At 35.6% G+C, this 21,785-nt stretch overlaps 1 protein-coding gene across 1 annotated transcript in view; it reads left to right on the plus strand.

Annotated features, from left to right (window-relative positions):
- Positions 1-4,664: 4,664 nt before the first annotated feature.
- LOC123531110 (mucin-5AC-like) overlaps positions 4,665-21,785 on the plus strand; it is a 75,830-nt gene continuing 58,709 nt past the window's right edge. Inside the window, exons 1-24 of the mRNA XM_053518205.1 lie at positions 4,665-4,863; positions 5,449-5,474; positions 7,982-8,014; positions 10,091-10,163; positions 10,572-10,699; positions 11,029-11,124; positions 11,434-11,628; positions 12,112-12,690; positions 12,977-13,092; positions 13,294-13,444; positions 13,913-14,144; positions 14,524-14,960; positions 15,276-15,494; positions 15,892-16,062; positions 16,350-16,593; positions 17,025-17,239; positions 17,470-17,563; positions 18,031-18,463; positions 18,909-19,016; positions 19,309-19,463; positions 19,797-19,927; positions 20,161-20,313; positions 20,469-20,616; positions 21,018-21,436. Coding sequence (XP_053374180.1) covers positions 4,790-4,863; positions 5,449-5,474; positions 7,982-8,014; positions 10,091-10,163; positions 10,572-10,699; positions 11,029-11,124; positions 11,434-11,628; positions 12,112-12,690; positions 12,977-13,092; positions 13,294-13,444; positions 13,913-14,144; positions 14,524-14,960; positions 15,276-15,494; positions 15,892-16,062; positions 16,350-16,593; positions 17,025-17,239; positions 17,470-17,563; positions 18,031-18,463; positions 18,909-19,016; positions 19,309-19,463; positions 19,797-19,927; positions 20,161-20,313; positions 20,469-20,616; positions 21,018-21,436 — 4,630 coding nt within the window. The 5' untranslated portion in view covers positions 4,665-4,789. The remainder of the gene's footprint in view (positions 4,864-5,448; positions 5,475-7,981; positions 8,015-10,090; positions 10,164-10,571; positions 10,700-11,028; positions 11,125-11,433; positions 11,629-12,111; positions 12,691-12,976; positions 13,093-13,293; positions 13,445-13,912; positions 14,145-14,523; positions 14,961-15,275; positions 15,495-15,891; positions 16,063-16,349; positions 16,594-17,024; positions 17,240-17,469; positions 17,564-18,030; positions 18,464-18,908; positions 19,017-19,308; positions 19,464-19,796; positions 19,928-20,160; positions 20,314-20,468; positions 20,617-21,017; positions 21,437-21,785) is intronic.

Below are 21,785 nucleotides of genomic sequence, written 5' to 3' on the forward strand. Positions count from 1 at the left end.
AATTGAGATTAATCACCGTCTCGTTCAAATTTAGAACATATAGAGAAAATTATTTAGCTAAATGTTATGAAAGGACCAAATATAGTTTCATAACCGTCTTATCAAAATCCCTTAGCCAAAGTGCTTTAACTAATGATTCAACAAAAATATTTCTCGTGGTCAGATAACCATCGTGGAATATGTTAAACGCTTTGATAATATTGTCTCGTCTTTGTCATGATACAAACTTCTTACTGTTATTAATTGCTAAAAACCACATTTGCTGCTAAATGCCTACTTCTCCAGCGATAAAAATTAAATAAGCAAGGATACAAGTTTATATTGTACGAAATTTCTAGAAGTTTTAAGACTTACAAAATGTAAGTTTTGCAAAGAGATTTTCGTTTGGGTTTCACATTTAAACTGCTTACCTTATATCGAATATACGGGGCGAGAGTAGAGACCGAGTACCAATATGGAATCTGGAATTTGCGGGCATATTCTATAGTATCGAGCTAGTTTTAATTGTCAATGCAAAAGTTTCAAAACACAAGATCTTGGGTATTCTTACTCTTTCTAACTAAAAATATTGGTATATTTTTAAAAAAAAAAACAAAAAAAAAAAAAAACTGTAAACGTATCGACAGATTTTTCTGTCGGCGGGTTCAGATTTGCAAGCGTTTTTAATGCAGCCGTTGAACGGCTCAGTACCGCCGGATCATGTACATGTATTTATTGGATCTAGCTTTATTCTGAGTTAGTTTCTAAACCATTTTGGGAAAATGTGCGCCTTACTGTTTTTTGTATAGGAAAACAAACATCACATTGCTTTGAGAGGGACAGTGATATTGACAAAATTTGGAGAAGTAGAACTATTTTTTGTCCCACTCTATAGAGGAGTAGAACTATTTTTTTGTCCCACTCTATCATCGTGGCAATCTTATCTCAATATAATATAACCGTTTGGTCCATTTCACGCGTAACAGAGTTGTCCGTGAATTGTGACTTGAACTGGTTTAGCCTCCACCGTATTATAAATTGTGGAAGGAAATCTGTCTGCCAAGAATGACATTGATGCAACAAGATTTTCATTTTGCATTTCTTAGCAGTTGTCACTTATTGCTATAGTTATAAGAAAGACTTACTTTGAATATACAATGGCGCCTGTTTATGAAAACCATACAGTGGAAGTTATTAACCCCTATTTGTGTTGAAGAAGAAACTGTACGTGTGTGTTCGGGTTTAGCGTCGTTTACAATATTTTTTTTGGCTGTGACTAAAAACAGAGCTGGTGCGCCCGTGATATATTACAGACTCCGGTATATACCGGATTAACTAAATTTTAACGAAAAATATCTTAAATGTACTTATTTTGTAACCATGGTGATACTAACCCTAACCTTTAATCAGTATTTTATGCATATTATACACTAAATGCGTGCGGACATGCAAAAAAATGCGTAATTTTGCCGTGCGCTCCTATTTAGAATCATTCCGGGCATGCGCAGAACGGCTGCACCAGCTCTGTAATGAGAAACATAGTATTTTTTTCATAACGACGGTGTCTACTTGTAGCTGTGAGTACAATGTCGAACTTTTTGTGCTGCCTCACTGGAATATCACGCAATAGACGTGTACATGACATGATTACCCATCCCGTCACATTACCGGCGCTGTAACCGCTTGGCAGCATAAACGCCGACATATTTTGACTACTTTCTTAAATTCACATTTATGTGAAAACTTTAAAACAAAAAATAACAATTTTTGGTACTTTTTATAAAAGGAAAAATGTTAGTTGTTCAAACATAATTATAAAAAATACAAGATACTTATGTAGAGATATATCACCAAATTCAGTATGTTTTAGTAAGAATAGCGTGTTTTTATTTTTCAAGGTCTATATGGTTTATGTTAAGAATAAAGAACATTTCTTTGAGATGTGCACAAATTTGATTTTTACGGGACTGACACATCGACGAAAAATTATTTCCACTGGTATGACCTTTTTCATTTTTATGAGATTAGCACATACTGTTTGTCAAAAGAAAAAACCCAACAAAATAAAAAACCCAACAAAATAAAAAACACTGACTGTATTATTATTATTATAATTATTAATTATTATCATTGTTATTACTATTAATATTAATAATAATAATAATAACTACAACAACAACAACATACAACAACAACAATATTGATGACAATAAATCACAGGTATAGCGATAACTCGATAATTTGATTTAATATCATAATGAAAGTTAAAGAAACTGGTAAAATGATTTTATAATTAGCATGCGATCTTTGTAACAGAAATGCATTTTTCATCTACATTGAATTTTCAATTTCAGTAATAAGGGGCATAAAGTTTACCCTTTCTATGCTTTATTTTACAACATTTAAGTTCACATGGTTTAATGTAGGCTGACTGTTCTACACAATATTAAGAAGTCAGTAAAAAAAAATAGATGTGCGTCACATTTCTCTTGTAAATCCATTTTCAATTTGTGCACATTTCAAACATTATATTCATCTGATTGTGGTTTAAATTCAATTTGAATAAAGCGGACAAGACTGAAATAAATTTCTTTTTGAACATACGTAAATCTAAAGCTGTTAGAAAATAAAAAAAAACAGTCTCTATTACTTGAAAAATTTAAAACATGCTTTCTTCCTAAAACCATGGTAACATTTGTAATATATTCCTAAAAGTTTCTTTTTGATTCAGTGGCTATTTTGAAAAAAAAAAAAACTTTTATTTTAAATAAAAAATACCGCAACAACCAGGTTTAATTGAATGTTATTGGATATTCATTATTAAAATATACACTGCTTATTACGTTCGCCCTTTTCTTTTCCATTGAAAATTATGACGTTCATTTCGTATGAACAGCAAAAGGAAAGGCGCGAAATTTACGTCACCGCAGCTAAGTAATAACCGACCGCTGTTTTGACGACGTCCGCGTGTAGTCGGGGAGAACGTTCCTTCGATGACGTTGCAGTTATTCCGTATGTTGAACAGAATGGCCGGGAAGCTGATTTTTATGTTAAATGCCACAAAATATGTGCAATTTAAAATATTATCTTGTTTACAAATGGAAAGGAAATAAAATGTAAATATAAGAAATGAAACTTTTTTTTTCGGTGTTCATACCAAATGAACGACAGAATAGGATCGGCTAATTAAACATGAATTGCGCGATCTGTCGGTCCTATTCTGTCGTTCATTTCGCATGAACACCGAAAAAAAAAGTTTCATTTCTTAAGTACTTCCGCAGTACATGGTTAGTATTAAATATTGCGAAGCCTTTCTGTCCATAAATTATCAAATCTTGCCCTAAAACCTTTATATATTCCAAAAATAGATTGATCTTACCTAAAGATTTTTTGTCCGAAATAGCGGAAAATAGTTAAAGAAAAAAAACTTTAAAAATTGAATACTTGGAACGCTTCTGTTCCAGTGTAAATAGTGTAAAATCCCTTCAATTGATTGTCCTTATTTTTTATATAGGAAATAAAAAGGAAGACGAAAGGGGTCGAAGATCTTTATTTCAACATAATATTTTCGGCCAGGTCTGGATTTTTTTTACGGGGATGGAGTGGGGCGGGGGTGAATTACCATTTTAAAACACGGGTGGGCTACAGATACGCTGCTAACTTGTTTTGTCTCATATTTGTTTTTGGAAATTCCTTTTTCTCGCATCACGGTCCAATTGTTGGACGAGTAGGATAACAGTCTTGCCTGATGTGATGCCAAAGTAAGGAAAAAAGTTTATGAAATTTGTATCCACATAATCAACTTTTTGCTATAAAATCTAACTGTACAATATTCTGCAATTGAAAATGTTGTTGCAGTGCGTGATTAATAAAACTGAAACGCAAATAGCAGAAAACATCTTATGAAATAACAACAATAAGAAAAAAAACACGTTCAAGAGAACGCACTAAGACGGAATTCAAAGTGAATTCTTATTAAATGCTTCAATAATTTATTACGTTTTAAATGGTGTTTATAGGTAAAACTTGAGCATCTAATCGTGTCCTTTTCAAAAACTTTGGTCTAGACCAATAAGGCTGCCGCATTTATTCTTTATTTTTTTGCATTTGATGTAAATATGTTATTTACTTAAAACCGATAAAAGATATCCCTTATAGAAATTGAGAAAACAAGCAGACCCTATTAACGTCTTCAGGTCAGCACAATGTTCACGGGCTTTTAGCGATAATCCGGCGGATTTATGCTCACAATACGTTTCATAACGTGTCTTTTTCAAAATTCTTCCGTTACCAAAACTATTGTAATAACATTTTAAGGATAGGTCACGAAAGCTGACGGTTTAAGACGAAATTGGATCTTCCAAATTCAATGGATTATATTAAAATTCTGAATAAACAATTGTTACAAAAGCGTAAACCAATTTATCAATGGCCAATGAATAGTATATCACTGGATACGCAGATAGCGGTGCCTGATTCGGCAGTGGGATAAAAGAACCTGTTGTACCTCCTCACACGTCTTTTCAAAAGTCAGTCAGGACATTTGTAAAGATTTGTCAAAGTCGGCGAAAGACCTCTTAATGGAAAGGCAGATATATAACATGTAAATTAGTTTGATCACGTGACTTTATTTCCAATGGTATATAAGCCAGACCTTCTTCTGAACCCCAACAGAGGCTCACAAAGCCGGATCTTGGACAGAGAATATTTTCGAATATATTAGCCTCTACTTTTATATAATTGTTAGGTTTACATAACGTTTTCGCAGAAATAGGGAATTTGTTTCAAAAAAGAGGTGTATTGTCAGAGAATGGCACCAAGTGCCTCAAACATCAAGGCGGCGTGCCTAGCGCTGCTTTGCTGTTCCGCTCTTGTTGATTCAAGGTAAATTTTTCATGTTTTACTTTTTTTTCTTTTCTGAAGTGGAATAAAGCAGTTACATGAGCGATTGTGTTTATAACTATTTTCCTGTAAATCGGAATATTCAAACTAAAATTCACTATGTAATAAAATGTTTATTACCGTACATACTAATTTTCAATTTACATCTGATCTTGTATTCTGCGCCAGAATCCAAGATTGTATATTTTCGAACTTACATAACACTTTTTAAAGCTTATACATAGAAAGGTTCAGTTTTAAGATAATAAATTCTTTTTAACTCTACTGATTCATGGTCAGACTTTTCTCAAAGTGCACAAGAATAATTTTTATGTAATACTTTTAACAAAGCGTTTTGTCATCTTTGAATAACTTCTACGTAATACTCAAAATAAAGCGTTCTGTTCGTTTCTATGTAATACTTGAATACAGCGTTTTGTTCGTTTTTAAACTTAATAACTTCTATGTAATACAAATAAGAAAACGTTTTGTTCGTTTACAAACTAAAACCTCTGAATAACTTATTTATAATGCTGTAATCATTATGTGTTTGCCAGTTTTAAAACTAAAACCTTTGCTTTATTTCAGAGCTGCAAGACGGAAACGCCAAATTGGTAAGTTTAATTCTTTTAGACGTTAACAAAATATTTTAGTGAGAACTGTGTTTTCTAAGCTATTTGAAATGAATAATTTTGTTTTCGACCTCCGTTCCATGGATTCATGTTAGAATTTATTGTGAATAACTTTGAACTGCATGGGCGTAATGCCTAATGTGAAATACGCCAAACAAAAAACTGCATACGATGCGCATAATTATGAAACCGTCATCAGCAATTCCTTTCTTCCAATCTGTTATTTCTTCTAAGTGACGTGATGGTGAAATGAACTGTGACATTTTCCTGTAATCTGAATTGATATCTAAAAATTCTCTGAAACTTTAGGCAGCTGTCATGATTATCTAGATAAATAAGCTGGCTTTTTGAAGTACGTGACTTTTTTGTCCACCTTTGACTGAACTATTATAATTTACAACTTTACAAATCTAGTAGCATTGGTGATTGAAAAATGATTTAACAATTTGCGTACCTTTTATGTAAGAAACGTAAGCATTTTTAGAGATGCTTTAATCGAAGAATTAATTTGACAATTTTAAGCAGATTTTGCTTAAATAAATTTAGTTGGAAAATGATCAATTTCCCTGCTTATCAACCTTATTACTTTCTGAAGATAACATGTGTTTACAAATAAAACCAAAGGTGTTTATTTGAAAAGAAAATTCGGGTCACCTGTATGCTCTTATTAGTTCAATGGTGAAAATAAATATCTGAGTCGAAAGCCACCTACGGTCTGATTTGATAACATTTGGTCAGTGATAGCAATTGAAAGGCAGAGATTTTAGTTTCATAGATAATATAGTATGTTTGACCTGAAAAAGTTTTATTTCATTATTCGCGCTAGTGTATGAACTTTTCGTTTTGATTAATTATTTTGAGCAGTGTTACTCTTAAAAATGGTGACAACGCAATGTGGTAGTGTCGCCGAAACTCGGCTGAAGTTTCAAACGAAACTGCGTTGCTACCATGCGTAACAGAGCTGTGTCGTAATAAAGGAAAGTTCTGAAAATGACTTCACCTATGTTAACAAGCTAAAACCTTTATGCATCTAGTAGTTTTTATCAAGAAAAAAAGCTTTAAATTTGACAAATTATTGTACGACATTAATAATTGCTTATAGATGCTTATTTATATAATTCTTGCTTACAATATCACAACAATGTAAATGGCATATCGTGTACATTTTTCACAGATTATTTTAATATTAAGAACATTTCCTGATTCAAACTTTTCTTTCAGATTTTCTGGACATCCATTCCATTTTTCCCCAATATATTACTGGTTTTTGAAAATTATGTTTTGAAACGATTACTTTACGTTCGTTAAAGATAATTTCAATTTCGGGCATTCATACGGAAAAGAATATTTATAAAAAATCGTATTTTCTGTTACATGATTATTTTGTACATGTTTTATAATTAAGGAATTAGATACCTAATATAAAATGTTTACAGTGGTATTCGCTTGGTATATTCTTAAACTTGACCTTTGTCTGGTATAGAGACGGTGTGAAAGAAATCATAGAAATGAGGCACAGATATGTGTGATAAAAATGAAAGACAGCAGTATGCCTTAAAGACATTTATCGAGTAATATTATGTTCAGATTAAAAGTATCAATAAAATCCTTCAGCTCATTCGAAACATTTTTATAGAAGGCATTAAAATCAGTTCAAGCATCATCAAAACGTTTTCAAGAAAATACTGTTACATGCATTAACAGTATGACTGAAAACGAAAGGAGTTTTAGAGTAAAATCCATATTTTCAATTTACATTTACTCGTAATAGAGCAATATCACAATAATTGAAACATTTCTGAATTGACCTCTTATAGTATATTAATTAAATGAATGTATGATAAAATATAAAATATATAGGCCGCCTTATATTTACTTGCCAAGTAAGTAAGACTGTCAATCGTAGAGGCCTAATGCATGATTTCTCTATAATGCAATGTATGCTGAAATCGAGTGACTGATAAGCCTTATAAGGCTGGGTATTGATCTGATATCATTGTTATAAAATGTGTAATGTATCTGTTTAAATTGTACTTGTCACTATAATAAATATTTGATATATAACTAAATCGTATCTCAGAGAAAAGATGTCATTGTGAAAAATCTTCTTTCCTGAAGGTGTCCAAGCTATAATGTCTATAAAATGCTGAAAAAAGATAAAGTCAGTCAAATTAAATTCAGAATTTGATAAACTACATAAAAATGTAGTTCAAGACCATTTTCAGCACAAAAAAAGTCCATAATATAGTCTTAATACTAAGTCTACTTTGTAGAAAAAAATCGACCATATGTAGAATTTTTTTTTCCTGTATTGGAGAACTGTAAATATTGTCGTTAATTTACCAATTTCGAGATTCGTATTTCTTGTAAGAAATTACGCGGGTATTTTAGAAACAGTCAGTTTCTGTAAAAACAACAAAAAGTGCAACGATGTCAAAAGTTATTTCCTAAACACAATTATGACACATTTAACTGTTATTTCATTTCAGACTCCAATCTAGTCGGACAAAACGGAGGTTCAAGTAAGTTTCCATATTTACATTAGTTTCAATTACAAGTTTGTACGAAGGTTTATAAATATATTTTAGAAAGACGATTTGTGTGTGTGCTTTTTTTTTTTCGTTTTTTTTTGGGTGTTGGGGGGGGGGGGGGGGGGGGGGGGGGGGGGGGGGGTGCGAGGGGTAGGGTATGGTGGCTTGGTGACTAAAATTAAAATGAACTATTGAAGAAGTCCGCCGGTCTTTATCATCGCAATTTGATATGCTGGAAATAGACGGACGTCATGATGCAAGAAATGGACCAAATATCTCTCCTATCATGCTTATATGGATATATCGTATATATATTTTCTGAAAAAAAGAAGACATTACACACAAAAAACAATTTAATGATATGGAGGTTATCTCTGTTTCTTACTGACTCAGCATGACAGGTTAAAAAGTACACGCGGTGCATTCTAGAGCTTATCTCTAACGAATAAAAACACAAACTCAATAACTGTCTCGAACAAATAAAAACAAAGTCAATAAGTTGAGTAACGGGCACCTAAATACTCTAAAAGTCATACAATTTTTATCTTATCAAATAGGAAAGTGCTTGAAAAAGTTAATTTGTCAATAAAAACACTATCGTGTGAAGGACATTTCACTGATAAAAGGTCAAGATTTACTACATCGTACCCAGCCAACCTCGTACCAAATCAACATCGCACCCGTTTGACCACCCGCACCTTTTCACTGCAACTACAGTGAACTCATACAATAATCTTTTTTTTACATCTACAATAATGCCCATTGATAACAAACATTAACTTTATATTTTCTTCCCATATTAAAACAAAAAGGGCTAAGAGAACATTCTTAATAGTTGATTGTAATCTTTTTGTATGACATCTAAAACTTTTACTTTTAATGGGCTCTCATCCAAATCTGTTAGTGTGTATGCTGTCTTCAGATTTATATTATGCGCCTTTCATCACAGAGCACGCGCTACACGATATTGTCTGCTTTAAAATGATTACTGCTGAAAATGATTTAATGACAAAAAAAAATGAGACAGTAAGTTATCTTACTTATTTCAAAATCTGAGAGATGATATTTGTTTTGACGTACTTTGGCCGACTATTTAATCATTTTAAAGCGTAACTACTGCGTCATTAGTCATCATTTTGTTGTTATTTTTTATTTTTCGATCATATCCCCTACGCCGCACGTTTTCTTCCTTGTACAGATACATGTCTATTTAACTGAAAGTGATGAGTTCTTTTTAAATATTTCATATCACTTGCAAATCCTGCATCGCTATTCAAAAGGATTATCGCTAATGTCCATTAATCCATCAGATTTGTTAAATCTGTTAACATTTTCTAGAAGGATGTGAATTTTGTCTACCTCAGCGGTGGTATGACACTATTTGTCGTCAACAATCGCACCTTAGTATTAAAAGGGATTTTCTTATGTAACAAGACCTCATATAAGAGATTATTGTCATACCCTAGCAGCAGGGATATTCTGCACTGGTATAAATTTTGAATAGTTGTTAAGAAAACAAATGGACGAAATTTTAATCAGTTTTTGTTTTTTCCTTTATCCTGTTTTGTGTGTCGTTTAGAAGATAAAAAAGATCCTCACGTGCAAGATAAGAGATGCTTTGGGTTAATGGCTGCGATAAATTACGAAATATTAAAAACATTCCAAGTCCTTTGAAATCTTTCAATGCAAAAATAATCATTTGTAAACCAAAAACAAAGTAATGTATCAAGTAACAACCAGGGCGTCGGGCTTTACGGTTTTTCTTTCCTGAAAAAAAAAATGAAAAGATTTTAATATACTTTAAACTCTGTGATAGTTGACAGTGCTGATAATAGCTATGCTATTTTACCGTTATTGTCTTTATTCCTTAGTAAGTTTATACGGGATATTACAGCTGTACTAGTATCGATGTTATTTAATAAGCACAAGTATTATACATAATAACTAAATATTGTGCTTTCTTTGAAATATTTTTTACTGTTTTTACTATGCAACTAAATGAAAGTAAAGTTGATAAAATTTATACTATACATTACCTAACATTTTACTGTATTTTTTTAATTATAGGTACCAACCTGTGTCAGCCACTGCCTGCCCCTGCTCATGGAACAATCGCATGCGGAGCCGGATTTCCGTTCTAGTAAGTCATCCATTTATTCTTGGAATGGACTTTGCTTCCAAAAATATTCTTATAGATATTTTTATCCGTGTGGCCTCGTGAAAAGTGTTATACTTTCCGATCCTTTGGGTCCATTTAATGCTTCAGTATGATAATTTATAGTTTCACGTAATTTTAATTTAAACACATGTTTTATTTCGATTAATATTGCAACATACAGGATGTATAGATTTAACGTCAATACAAAGGCAGGCATTTTTTCAGTGCTAGGGGAGCGGGAGGTGTTGCATATTTTATTATTTCTCCTCTATTAACGTTGAATTGCGCAACCAGACCGGTACCCAACTTCAGCCCCCTGTCGACTTGATGTTCTCTTGCTCTTAACATTTCTTGTATTTAGAAATAAAATTGTGCTGTTATAATTTGCAGTTCATGCACAGCATCTTGCGATGCCGGGTACCAGTTTCCATCCGGGATGACGTCAGACAAGCGGGAATGTGATCAGATGTTCGGGGAGTGGTTCGATCCTCCCGGCAAAGACATCCCCGACTGCGTCCGTAAGTGATCAACAATTTATTTCTTTAAGGGCTAGACACTGATACCCTAAGATCAATGATCATTTATAAAATTGGTGTATTTCGTGATCTCTTCCGTGTAACACCTGCATATTTCGGTGAGCTTTTCCCGTGCAACAAGTACGGTAATCCCTTCCGTGTAACATCTACACTTTTCGGCAAAATAAATCTGAGGATGTTTCTCAAGTCATTATCATAGGTATTGGGTATTAAATAAGTTGCTGCTTTCTTTTTAAAATAAGAATATGTTTCGATTATCTGTTTATTTTTACATAAAAGGAAAATTTTATTATGTTAATTTGTATTTTCAGCCGTATGCAAGCCAGACTGCGCTAACGGCGGAAAGTGTATCTTACCAAATACCTGCACGTGCAAGGACGGCTTCATGGGGAAACAGTGCCAGTACCGTGAGTATCGTGCTAGATATTTTTAGGTTTACCGTGCATGTACGGTGTAGGTCTCATTTTAGGTTTTGTTCAATAAATTAAGAAGTTACAAGTAAAAACATTCTGCCATTATATTCTATACAACCTTCTAGATATAATTTCATTATTGTTCTCTTTGAGTAAATGTTGTAAAGCGAAATGTACTTTTGGTTGTATAACGTCGTTCAACAATTCACACTCACATGTCGTTCACGGGAAAAATGATTGACTCGAGTCCTTAAATATAGTCGATTTGAGAATTGTACATGTATACCTTTAAAACGTTTACAGCTGCAAGCAACTGTGCTGCTCCGCCCGATCCTCAGAACGGCAAGCTCACGTGCACACAGGATACTTCCGGTGCCAGATGTACTGTCGCGTGCAACCAGGGGTTCAAACCTGCATGGGCCATCTCTCCCTCGTATGACTGCTCAGCGGATGGGACCTGGTCGCCACCGAAGTCAGAGATTCCAAACTGTGTGTCAGGTAGGTAAAAGTTATGTTATTTGTAGTCGCAACCGCTAGCCGATATGGGCGGTTTCTCCAGAGGACTGTTAGTCATGTTAAAGTTGGAGTACATTGCAAGATATGGAAGATGCTCAAATTCCAGAAGTCGGTCTGGTTTTTAGCGTGCCTGGTGTAAAGCACCCACATACTGGACTCTTATTTCAATGTTAATAAATTTTAGTTGAAGGTGCAGGGGCTCTTATTCAGGGGTACTTAACCAATTCCTCTGTTCTTAGGTAAATGTTGAAACCACTAGGGGTTATTTATACAGGAGAGAGAGCTTATAAAAGGACCGTATATAGATGAAAGGATAGTAATCCGATACTATCCATCAGCACTTGTCACATTTTGGTTGTTCAAAACGTACTTTACTTTTTTAAATATGAGATGTCATAGTAGTACTGCAAAAGAGCTATTTGATGTGAGTAAATGAACAGTTACTTGATGTACTGTATTTTGTAGAAGCGACAGTTATAAACAACACACATGTTGCGACTAGCACCAATCATCCAAGTACCGGAAGTGCTCGCTGCGTGGCTTGGGGCCAGGACCATTACAGGACATTCGACAACAAGGTCTACCACTATAAGGGTACATGCTCATACGTTCTAGTCAAGGACGCTGTAGCTAACAGCTTCCACATCCACGTGCAGAACGACAAGAACTGCCAGCCTGGTCACAGGTGCAAGAGGGAAATGGAAATATACATGGGAAATGAGGTCATATCTCTCAAACGTGACGTGAACGGACCAAGCATCAAATGGAATGGCGCTGCAATCACTATCCCCAGCAACAAAGGTGGTGTGATCTTCGAGAAAGTGAGTCATTACATCATCATCCGAAGCAACATTGGCTTCCAAGTCCGCTGGGATGGATATGAGATGATATTTGTAACAGTAACAGACGAGCTCCGCGGAAAGACACAAGGTCTGTGTGGTATTTATGACGGGGATCAGACTAATGACTTTACAACAGACACTGGTAGTGTGGTCACTGAACCAGCCAGTTTTGTCAGCACATGGAAAAGATCTCTTGCTGGAGGTAAGGGGAAACAAAAGAGTTGCAACATTTCTAAAAACTCATATAATGATGTTCCTGAACTGTGTCCATGTTTTTTTTTTCTGTATGCTTTTGGCTTAAATGAAATTAATATGATAATGGCTATCAAATACCTTGAGCTGCATGATCCGATATTTTGATTAGGATTGTTTAGCTCTAGTGGGTCTCGTAGAACACTTCTTGTTAGTAATACATTGTGCATTGTAAAGGAATATAGAATAAATAGTAGTCATACTTACATGAATCTTTTTCATATTTTTCATCTCAGAGACCTGCCCAGACCAACCACAAACCGGATGTAGTTCCGCAGACGCCCAAGTAGTCTCTGCTGCTAACACTGCCTGTAACGCCCTTATGGGAAGGGAATTCGCACTTTGTCATCATGTACGTATGTTTTGTTATTTGATTTTGCTTTTATAGCTATTTCTTTGTCCAAAAACCTTTTGCACAATTTAGTGTCAGTGGTTATAATCGAAAAAAAAGAACATTATCTACAGCTCACACATTGTTAAACCACTGGGCGGTCGGGTTACTATGTATTCCATTTCTAGGTTACGCAAGAAATGTTTTATTCTTTATTAACAGGCTGTTGATCCGGCCAGATATATTGCCGCATGTAAGGAGGATTGTTGTGCCAGTGGCGGTAAGGACTGTACATGTAGCAGTATGGAAGCCTATGCCAGCGAATGCCTGAATATCAACATCAAGATTGACTGGAGATCCAACGACCGCTGCCGTAAGTTATATTCAGTTTAATAAGTTTCTTTCATCAAACTGGATTTGAGATCCAACGATCGTTGTCTTAAGGTATAATGTATTTCATCAGCTTCCGTCATCAAACTGAACTGGAGATTCAACGCTCGTTGTCGTTAGCTAAAGTCTATTTCACCAGCTTCCGTCATCAAACTGTGCTGTAGATCCAACGTTCGTTGTCGTAAGCTATATTCTATTTCATCAGCTTCCGTAATCTGTAAAACATAAGGCACCGTATCGTTATCTGCTTTATGCAAATTGCAAAATCTTGCATCAGCGATCGATATATAAACAGACAAATGTAAAGTAAGACAATCCCTCAAGCTTCAATCTTCAAAGCTTGGATTTTTTCTCGTACTCTTTTGTTGCGACTAGAATAAAACGGCTTAGCGACACGCTATTTATAGATATTTTAGGAGTTGTCACTTTGCAACTGCCTGTCTGTTTACAGCTGTTCAGTGCCCAGGTAACCAGATCCACAAAGAATGCGGCAGTATGTGTCAGAGGACTTGTCAGTCCCCAGCTTCAGCATGCGAGGACCACTCTTGCATTGACGGCTGTTTCTGTCCCGACGGAATGGTTCTCCTTAACGACATGTGTGTCCAGCAAAGCCAGTGCCCTTGTGTATTGAACGGGAAAGAATACAAAAGCGGAGATGTTGTCCCTAAAGAATGTAATAAATGGTAGGTATAAGCTATTCGTATAACTTTTGAATGTTTTTTTTTTCACAATTTTTATCAACCTTGACTATGTTTTTGTTTTTGGAAACGTTCACTAGACTGACTAAAACACTGGAGTCACCAAAATCCATTAAGGTCTTTTGAATGTCATGTTAGGTAAAGTTACATGCAAAACGAAACAAAAAATAGTAACTATTTGACTACTCCGAAACTAATACATGTTTTGCATTTGATATCTGTAAGAACTTGGCCAGTACCGCAGCATGAATCTTGGGCAGGACAAGTATCTTTGATTTCGATTTTCTGCAATTCCCATAAGAATGGAATCTAAATATTTAAATCATTTTTATTATATGTTATGAAAGCATTGTTTCTTTTACAGCACATGTTTAAAAGGAGCTTGGCAGTGTACCAACAAACGCTGTGAAGCTACTTGCTCCGCAATCGGTGACCCCCATTACATGACATTTGACGGCAAACGTTACGATTTCATGGGCCAGTGCTCATACTACCTGATCTTTGACCCATCGTTTGACGTCATAGCCGACAACATCAAATGCGGACACGGCGAGGCATCCTGCACCAAGAGTATTACCATTCACATTGGAGGACATCAAATCAAAATGGACCATAACCATCAACTGTTTATTGATGGGAACGAGATCACGTCTACACCGTACGAGAATGACGGCATTAAGATATACATGGTCTCATCGCTCTTCATGAAAGCCGAGCTTGCCAATGGTATCACCATCCTTTGGGACGGAAGGACAAGAGCCTATATTACCGCTCCACCGTCTTTTATTAACAAAACCAAAGGTAAATATACCAAAATTAACTTTATGGTATGAACTCTTGCACATCCAAAAACTCCGTGAATGAAATACAACATTGCTAGACATTCTAGAAATACACGCTGATACAAAGTGAGAATAAACTTTGCAATAATTATCTAAATAAAGAATGTCAAATCCTTTTACGCTAAGACATTAAAAACACAAATGTCGGGTTTAAAAGTTTCACTGTTCTGTATGACAGATAGCATCCAAATTGACTCTTGTAAAAACTCACCATTTTTTTTTATTTCAACACCAACTGTATTACATTTCCAAAATTCATTATCTGCAACTGTAGGTCTCTGTGGAACTTACGATTTCAACCAGAAGAACGATTTCAAGACAATGCAAGGTGATATTGAAACAAACATCAATGCATTCGGCAACCGCTGGAAGACTGTACCCACGTGCAAAGATGTTCCATTAAACGCTTCCGGTAATCCATGTGATGAAAACGTCAACAGGAAAAACCAGTCTGCCCAGTATTGTCATTACTTGAAGAGTGATATTTTCCAACGTACGTCTCTCTTTTTTCTTCCCCCTAAAACGTGTTGTTGTTCGTCCATTTCCGCTTCCGCTACGGAAGTGGCTAGTTAGGAACGGCAACTCTTTGAAAGAAATTGGCATTTTACATCGGTATGATCAAAATATGTGTTCTTAGGAGGCCAAGTTAAAGATACATATAAATTCACAACATAGAATACTGACATTTTCTTTTGAAGTTCGGCTTTTCCCTGGGTTGTTGTTAACAGAATTTATGACTAAATTAGAAAATATTCTTCTGTCTTTTATAATGTTCCACTCCAAATGATAGGACTATTTGAAAATTATAATGATCACGTACCTTATGCTCAATACTAACTCCATTTTATGAAATATGTACGCAGTATCACGAAATCTAATTCCATTTTCAGCATGCCGTGACCTCGTTGACCCGGAGGATTTCTACAAGAGCTGTATGTACGATATGTGCGCATGCACGGAGAACCTGAAAGAATGTCTGTGTCCGATGTTAGGAGAATATGCGTCCCAATGTTCAGCTGCAGGCGTGGATATACGCTGGAGATTGCACATAGATGAATGCCGTAAGTTAAAATCGAATCTTGCACCTGCACCTAAACACCGCGCAAACTTCACTGGACATTTCATTATTTTCTAAATGTTTTAATCCTTCTTTTCAAAACCTTGTTCTTATATCATACCGGTAACTAAATTCTCTTTCCTTTTGTCTAGATTATGAAATTATCATTTCGTGTTTTTGGTCTATTATTATAACGTTAACACCATGAAACGCCATTTTCGCTTTAATAATGGGCATAGAATATATTCCCGTACCATAACTAATACGGAACACCGTACATTTTTGTTGCAGATATACCATGTACCGGTGGTCAAGAGTACCAAGTGTGCCCTAACGAGTGCACGCGCACTTGTTCCAATATTGCTAACGATCCTAACTGTGTGCAGTCATCCCAGTGTGCAGAAGGCTGTGGATGTCCAGTGAATCAAACCCTCGATGACAGTGGAAACTGTATCACCATTGATAGCTGCCCATGCATGTTCTCTGGACAAGAGTTTAAAGCTGGTGTTACCGTTGAACGTGGAGATCAGATATGGTAGGCTGACAAAATATATCTGACAAAATATATCTGACAAAAAGGGTCGATACAGCTGCTAAATCTTTGTTGCACTTGCATGACAAATTCTTCTACAATAAGTCTTTATAATAAATCTTGCGTAGTGGCCATATAGTCAAGAACCTGTCTATAAATGGTCTATTCTAAGTGTGATTCTCGTCCACTGCCGCAGTATTACACATTTTCGGAAATTATTTTGCATGTATAACTGAAAACTGCAAAAAGATTACATGTATAATAGAAGTTTTTTTTCATTGAGTGCAGACTGGTCAAAGAAGAATTCCACCATAAACAACAAATATGTTCCGATAATCCTTTCATAATTTTATCACCCATCAAACATGTCCACAATTTTGTTTTTGGTAAGCCTGTTTGACGTCACATTTTTATATTTCCTTTACAACTTTCAGCACATGTCTGAACGCTCGATGGACGTGCGCAGCTAAACCATCACGTGTCCATATTGATGGTACAACAAATATCTGTCCTACCAACCAAGAATATTCCACATGTGTTCCTAACTGCCCCGCCACATGCATGAACATGCACGATCCCTCAGCCACCACGTGCAATACCACAGTGTGTAAAGACGGATGTGTCTGCAAACCAGGATATGTCAAAGAAGGTAAATTACATGTATATGTACTTTTAATAAAATCTTTAATAACAAAATCTTAAAAACTGAAAAACAAATATTTTTTACTCAAAAATAAGTACCTGTATTTTGCAATAGTCACTGGATTTGTCCAAAATAAGATTATCTGCGATTAGATAAACACAAAGAAATGAAAAATCGGGGTCTGATTACTTAAATGAGACTGTTATTGAACTTTGTATTATTATGTTTCTCTTCAGGTAATGACTGCCTGCTGAAAGATGACTGTCCCTGTTACCATGGCGGCCAAGCTTATAAGGAAGGGGAAAAATTCACAATGGACTGCAACGAATGGTACCTAATATAATCTAAAATCTGCTATGCCCGTACTAAAACTTCGTACGGACTGAATTTTTTTTGCGGTGAGGAAAATGAAAGCCACGTTATTTAAATGTACCTTGGAGAATGTTTGCTATGAAATATAATATAATCCGTAACTCTAGTTACCTCCCCTGATGGCCCGTCAATAATAACGTCCGAGTTGGACTATGTGAAACGAAGCTTTCCGCGACATTACATTTCATTTATATACTAGTATTTCTTTTTTCTTTACATTTAGTAATATCTTAATAAAAGAAGATTATACATTAAAAAGTAAGCTTTTAGTTTATGCATAATTTATTTTAGGTCGATTGTGAAGGAATTGTTTTGATTTTGGATGTGAAACCTTTAGAAGACTTCCTTTTATACTTCTGCCCATGCATATATTGCTCAAATGACTGTGTATATACATGCTTATATTTTATTTTTTCTTCAAACAGCACCTGTAGAAGCCGACAGTGGGTATGCGAAGACAAAGACTGTCCAGCTGTGTGCAGTGCCTATGGCGACTCCCACTACACGACGTTTGACGGTAAAGAATACGAGTTCCAAGGCAGCTGTGACTACGTGTTTGCCAAATCCACAGATACCAACCCCATCAAGTTTGAGATAACCACAGAGAATATCCCGTGCGGAACCACGGGCGTCACGTGCACACGTTCTATATCGTTCAGCATTGGAGAACAAGGTACCGCCAATTTCTACCGGATCCAGCTTGTCAAAGGTAAACCAGTCGTTCCAGAGCCTGGTTCCCCGTTTGAAGTACGCGAAGTTGGTAACTTCATCATCATAACAACGCCACAAGGAATAACTCTTGAATGGGACAAGGGGACCAGATTGTACCTTAAACTGAGAACAGAACACAAAGGAAAGGTGTGTATATTTTTGTATTTATCTAAACATGTTCTTTGACATGACGAATCAATATTGACACGACTAATAGCCAATCTTCTTCCTCAGTGGAGCTAATATAAAAGCTAATATAAAAGTGTATATACTAAAAGATAGCTCTAAATGAAAATGCAAGACTTTGACAAACTACAGTACGCACACGTCTGCTTGTGGTAAATCGTAATTACCTGGTACTTTTATTTGTTCTAGTACTATCTTTTCTTGTTTACTGTTTTTGCTTGCAAGTCTAAATTTGAAAAATAAGTTTGCTTGATATATAAAATAATGCAATTCAGTTTCATACGACCGTAAAATCAGTTGTTTAGTTTTTTCATATTCCCTTTTGTTTTAAGTTATTTGAGTACATACTATATAGCGATCGTATCAAGTATTGTATATACATGTAGGTAACAATTTAATATTACAGGTTGAAGGTCTATGCGGAAACTTTGACGGTGATCAGAAGAATGACTTCACCACCCCACAGGGTGGACCAGCAGCCTCAAGGTCTACAACATTTGCTGACAGCTGGAAGGTATATAGCTTAAATTGATGCAAGTTACAGACAACAAACCTTGATTTACATCATGCAGAGTATTCCTTTACGTCTGACGTGTGTTCATCCGCGTTCTCAGTTCAAAACGTGATAAATATTCATTGCTTTGTTCTAAATTTTAATCATTATTTTTTTTCTCATTGTTCGACATGGATTACCGACGGATTCTGTTTCGTTTCGAAACGTCACACACATTCGTATCCATTGATTTTAAGGCTGATGCGAATTTCAGCAATTACGCAGAAATTTACAGTTGTCTTTATTCTTTAAGGTACATGGCTTCTGCGCCAACTCCAAGGTGATAACAGACACATGTGAAGCCAACACGGACCGACGTCCTTGGGCCCAGCAGAGATGCAGCGTCATTTCAAGCAAGGTCTTCGAGAAATGTCACGGTGTTGTACCATACCAGGAATATTATGACAGGTCAGTATATTTTTCTGTCTAAAATGAACTCTTTATTCGTTGTACAATATAATTAAAGTAGGAATCCTGATTAAAAGGCTTCATGACTAACTTAACGGGAGTCCTGAATTACAGGGATCATGACAAAAGGTAAAAGATGTATCATAAATACCACACTGTGGTATATTAGTGCTTGAAATAGCAAATTTTGCCGAAAAATGTCGCTTTTTTTGCAGAAAGGAAGATAGTTCGCTATAAATCTTATTTCAGAAATTAAGTATATCTAAATGGAATCACATTTTTTATAAACTTGTGAGATGAACGATCACCTTATACGATATATATTTAAATCAGATGTGTATTTGACGCATGCGCATGTGATACCGGAGGTGACTGTGAATGTCTCTGTACAGCTGTTGCTGCCTACGCCCACCAATGTTCCATGAATGGTGTACCAATCGGCTGGAGAAATGAAGAACTATGTCGTAAGTAAAAATGAATGACCGACGTCTTCTTTCATGTCTGTAGACATATTAAAAATTGTTAAATATATTAAAATTCTCCATGCCCGTTACTCTATATTTTGTCCATTTTATTTAGACGGAGAGAACAACTCACCTAGTGACTTAAAACGGAAGTGTTTCAACTTAATATCTTGTCTATCGGTAGCACTGTATTGCTTCTTTACGTATATCACATTTTCTCCTCCCTTCTACAGCAATCATGTGTGAGAACTGCGAGACCTACAACCCCTGTATCAGCATCTGTCCAAAGAAGACATGCGACAACCGTCTCGTGTACGATACTCTCACCACAAACTGCGGCCAGGAAGTCTGCGTGGAAGGTTGCGACATCAAGCCATGTCCACCAGGTGAGTCGTCTTTTTACTTCCTGTTACGCATGCGCATTTGAACTGTCACTGAATTTTATTTCTTCTTAGTGGAAATTTGTCAAACGTATGGCGCGAGTGAAGAGAAAAGGGTATGCTTGAAAAGTTTAACGAAGTTTTATATTTGTTACTTTAAGGCCAAGTATATGAAAGTAACAAAGAACCACTGAAGTGTATTCCGGAAGCCTTCTGCAATACGACTTGCCTTACCATCAACGGTAAAGAGTACAAAGAAGGGGAAAGAATTCTGGACGAAACAGTTTGCAGAATGGACTGCGAAGTCTGGTAAGAATACTTTAAATGCCGTCGGAATATACATTGTTAATATACAATATACAGTGTTGAGTTACAAATATCGAAAAAATATGTTTCAAACTAAATGATACTTTTTTTTTGGGAAAACAGCGTGTAATAATGAGATATGCTGTGAATGTCTATGTCATAAACCACTTACATGAAGCAAAGTCCCCTTTCAATACTTTACCACCTCTAGATATACTATTATTGTCGCTGTTAAATTAAATTAGAATACATTATTATCATATGATAAATTAAACAACGAGTTTGTAATAAATGATTTCTGACTAAGGTAAGTAAGCTACTCAACCAAAACGAAACTTGTACGACATTATGGTTTCGGATACTGTTTTTTCACATTTACATCAAGTATGTCTCTAATATTTCAGCTTCTGTGACAGCAATGAGATTAAAAGAACCGGTGTCTGTACCGGCACTACACCACCTTTCTCCACCCTCCCAACCGTCAGTCCAAAGATGGTAACTGGAAGTCCAACAATACCCACCTCAACTCTACCTCCAATGTGTGTGCAAAACGGACCTACAAACTGGATGAGTGTTGGAACCCCTACCCCCTACAACCAGGGAGATATCGAGTCGATCTCTGCTTTAAGGAACCAATACACCTTCTGCGACGCTAGCCAGATGACGGCAATTGAATGCCGAGTCGTTGGCACGCAGATGTCGTCTGCTGCTTCTAAACAACGAGTTTTCTGTGACTTGAAAAATGGACTGAAATGTTACCATAGCGACCAGAAAAATGGCGAACAGTGCCTCAATTATGAAGTGAGAATCACGTGTGATTGTGGTAAGTAAACGGGATTATGGTGAAAGGCTATGAACTGAGGATGATTTGCAGGAACTGTAAATAAACTAATGTAGACGTTTATATCTGCTAGTTAAAATATCGTAACAAATCACTAATTACCATGATGACTAAGCCGACTTTACGGCTGATTGTACCTAATTTCTATGGCATTGAGAAAAGAATTGGCAGCTAAAATTACGTCATAAAATGTGTATGATTATTTTTATCTTAAGTTTTGAACAACTCTTTTATAACCATGGTAATACATATATTATGAACACTTATCGATAATTCCTATTTCGATAATTCAGGTACCATCGATATTTCATGTATCGATTATTCACAATGT

Source organism: Mercenaria mercenaria, chromosome 11, assembly GCF_021730395.1.
Source record: "Mercenaria mercenaria strain notata chromosome 11, MADL_Memer_1, whole genome shotgun sequence".
Lineage (NCBI taxonomy): Eukaryota > Metazoa > Mollusca > Bivalvia > Venerida > Veneridae > Mercenaria > Mercenaria mercenaria.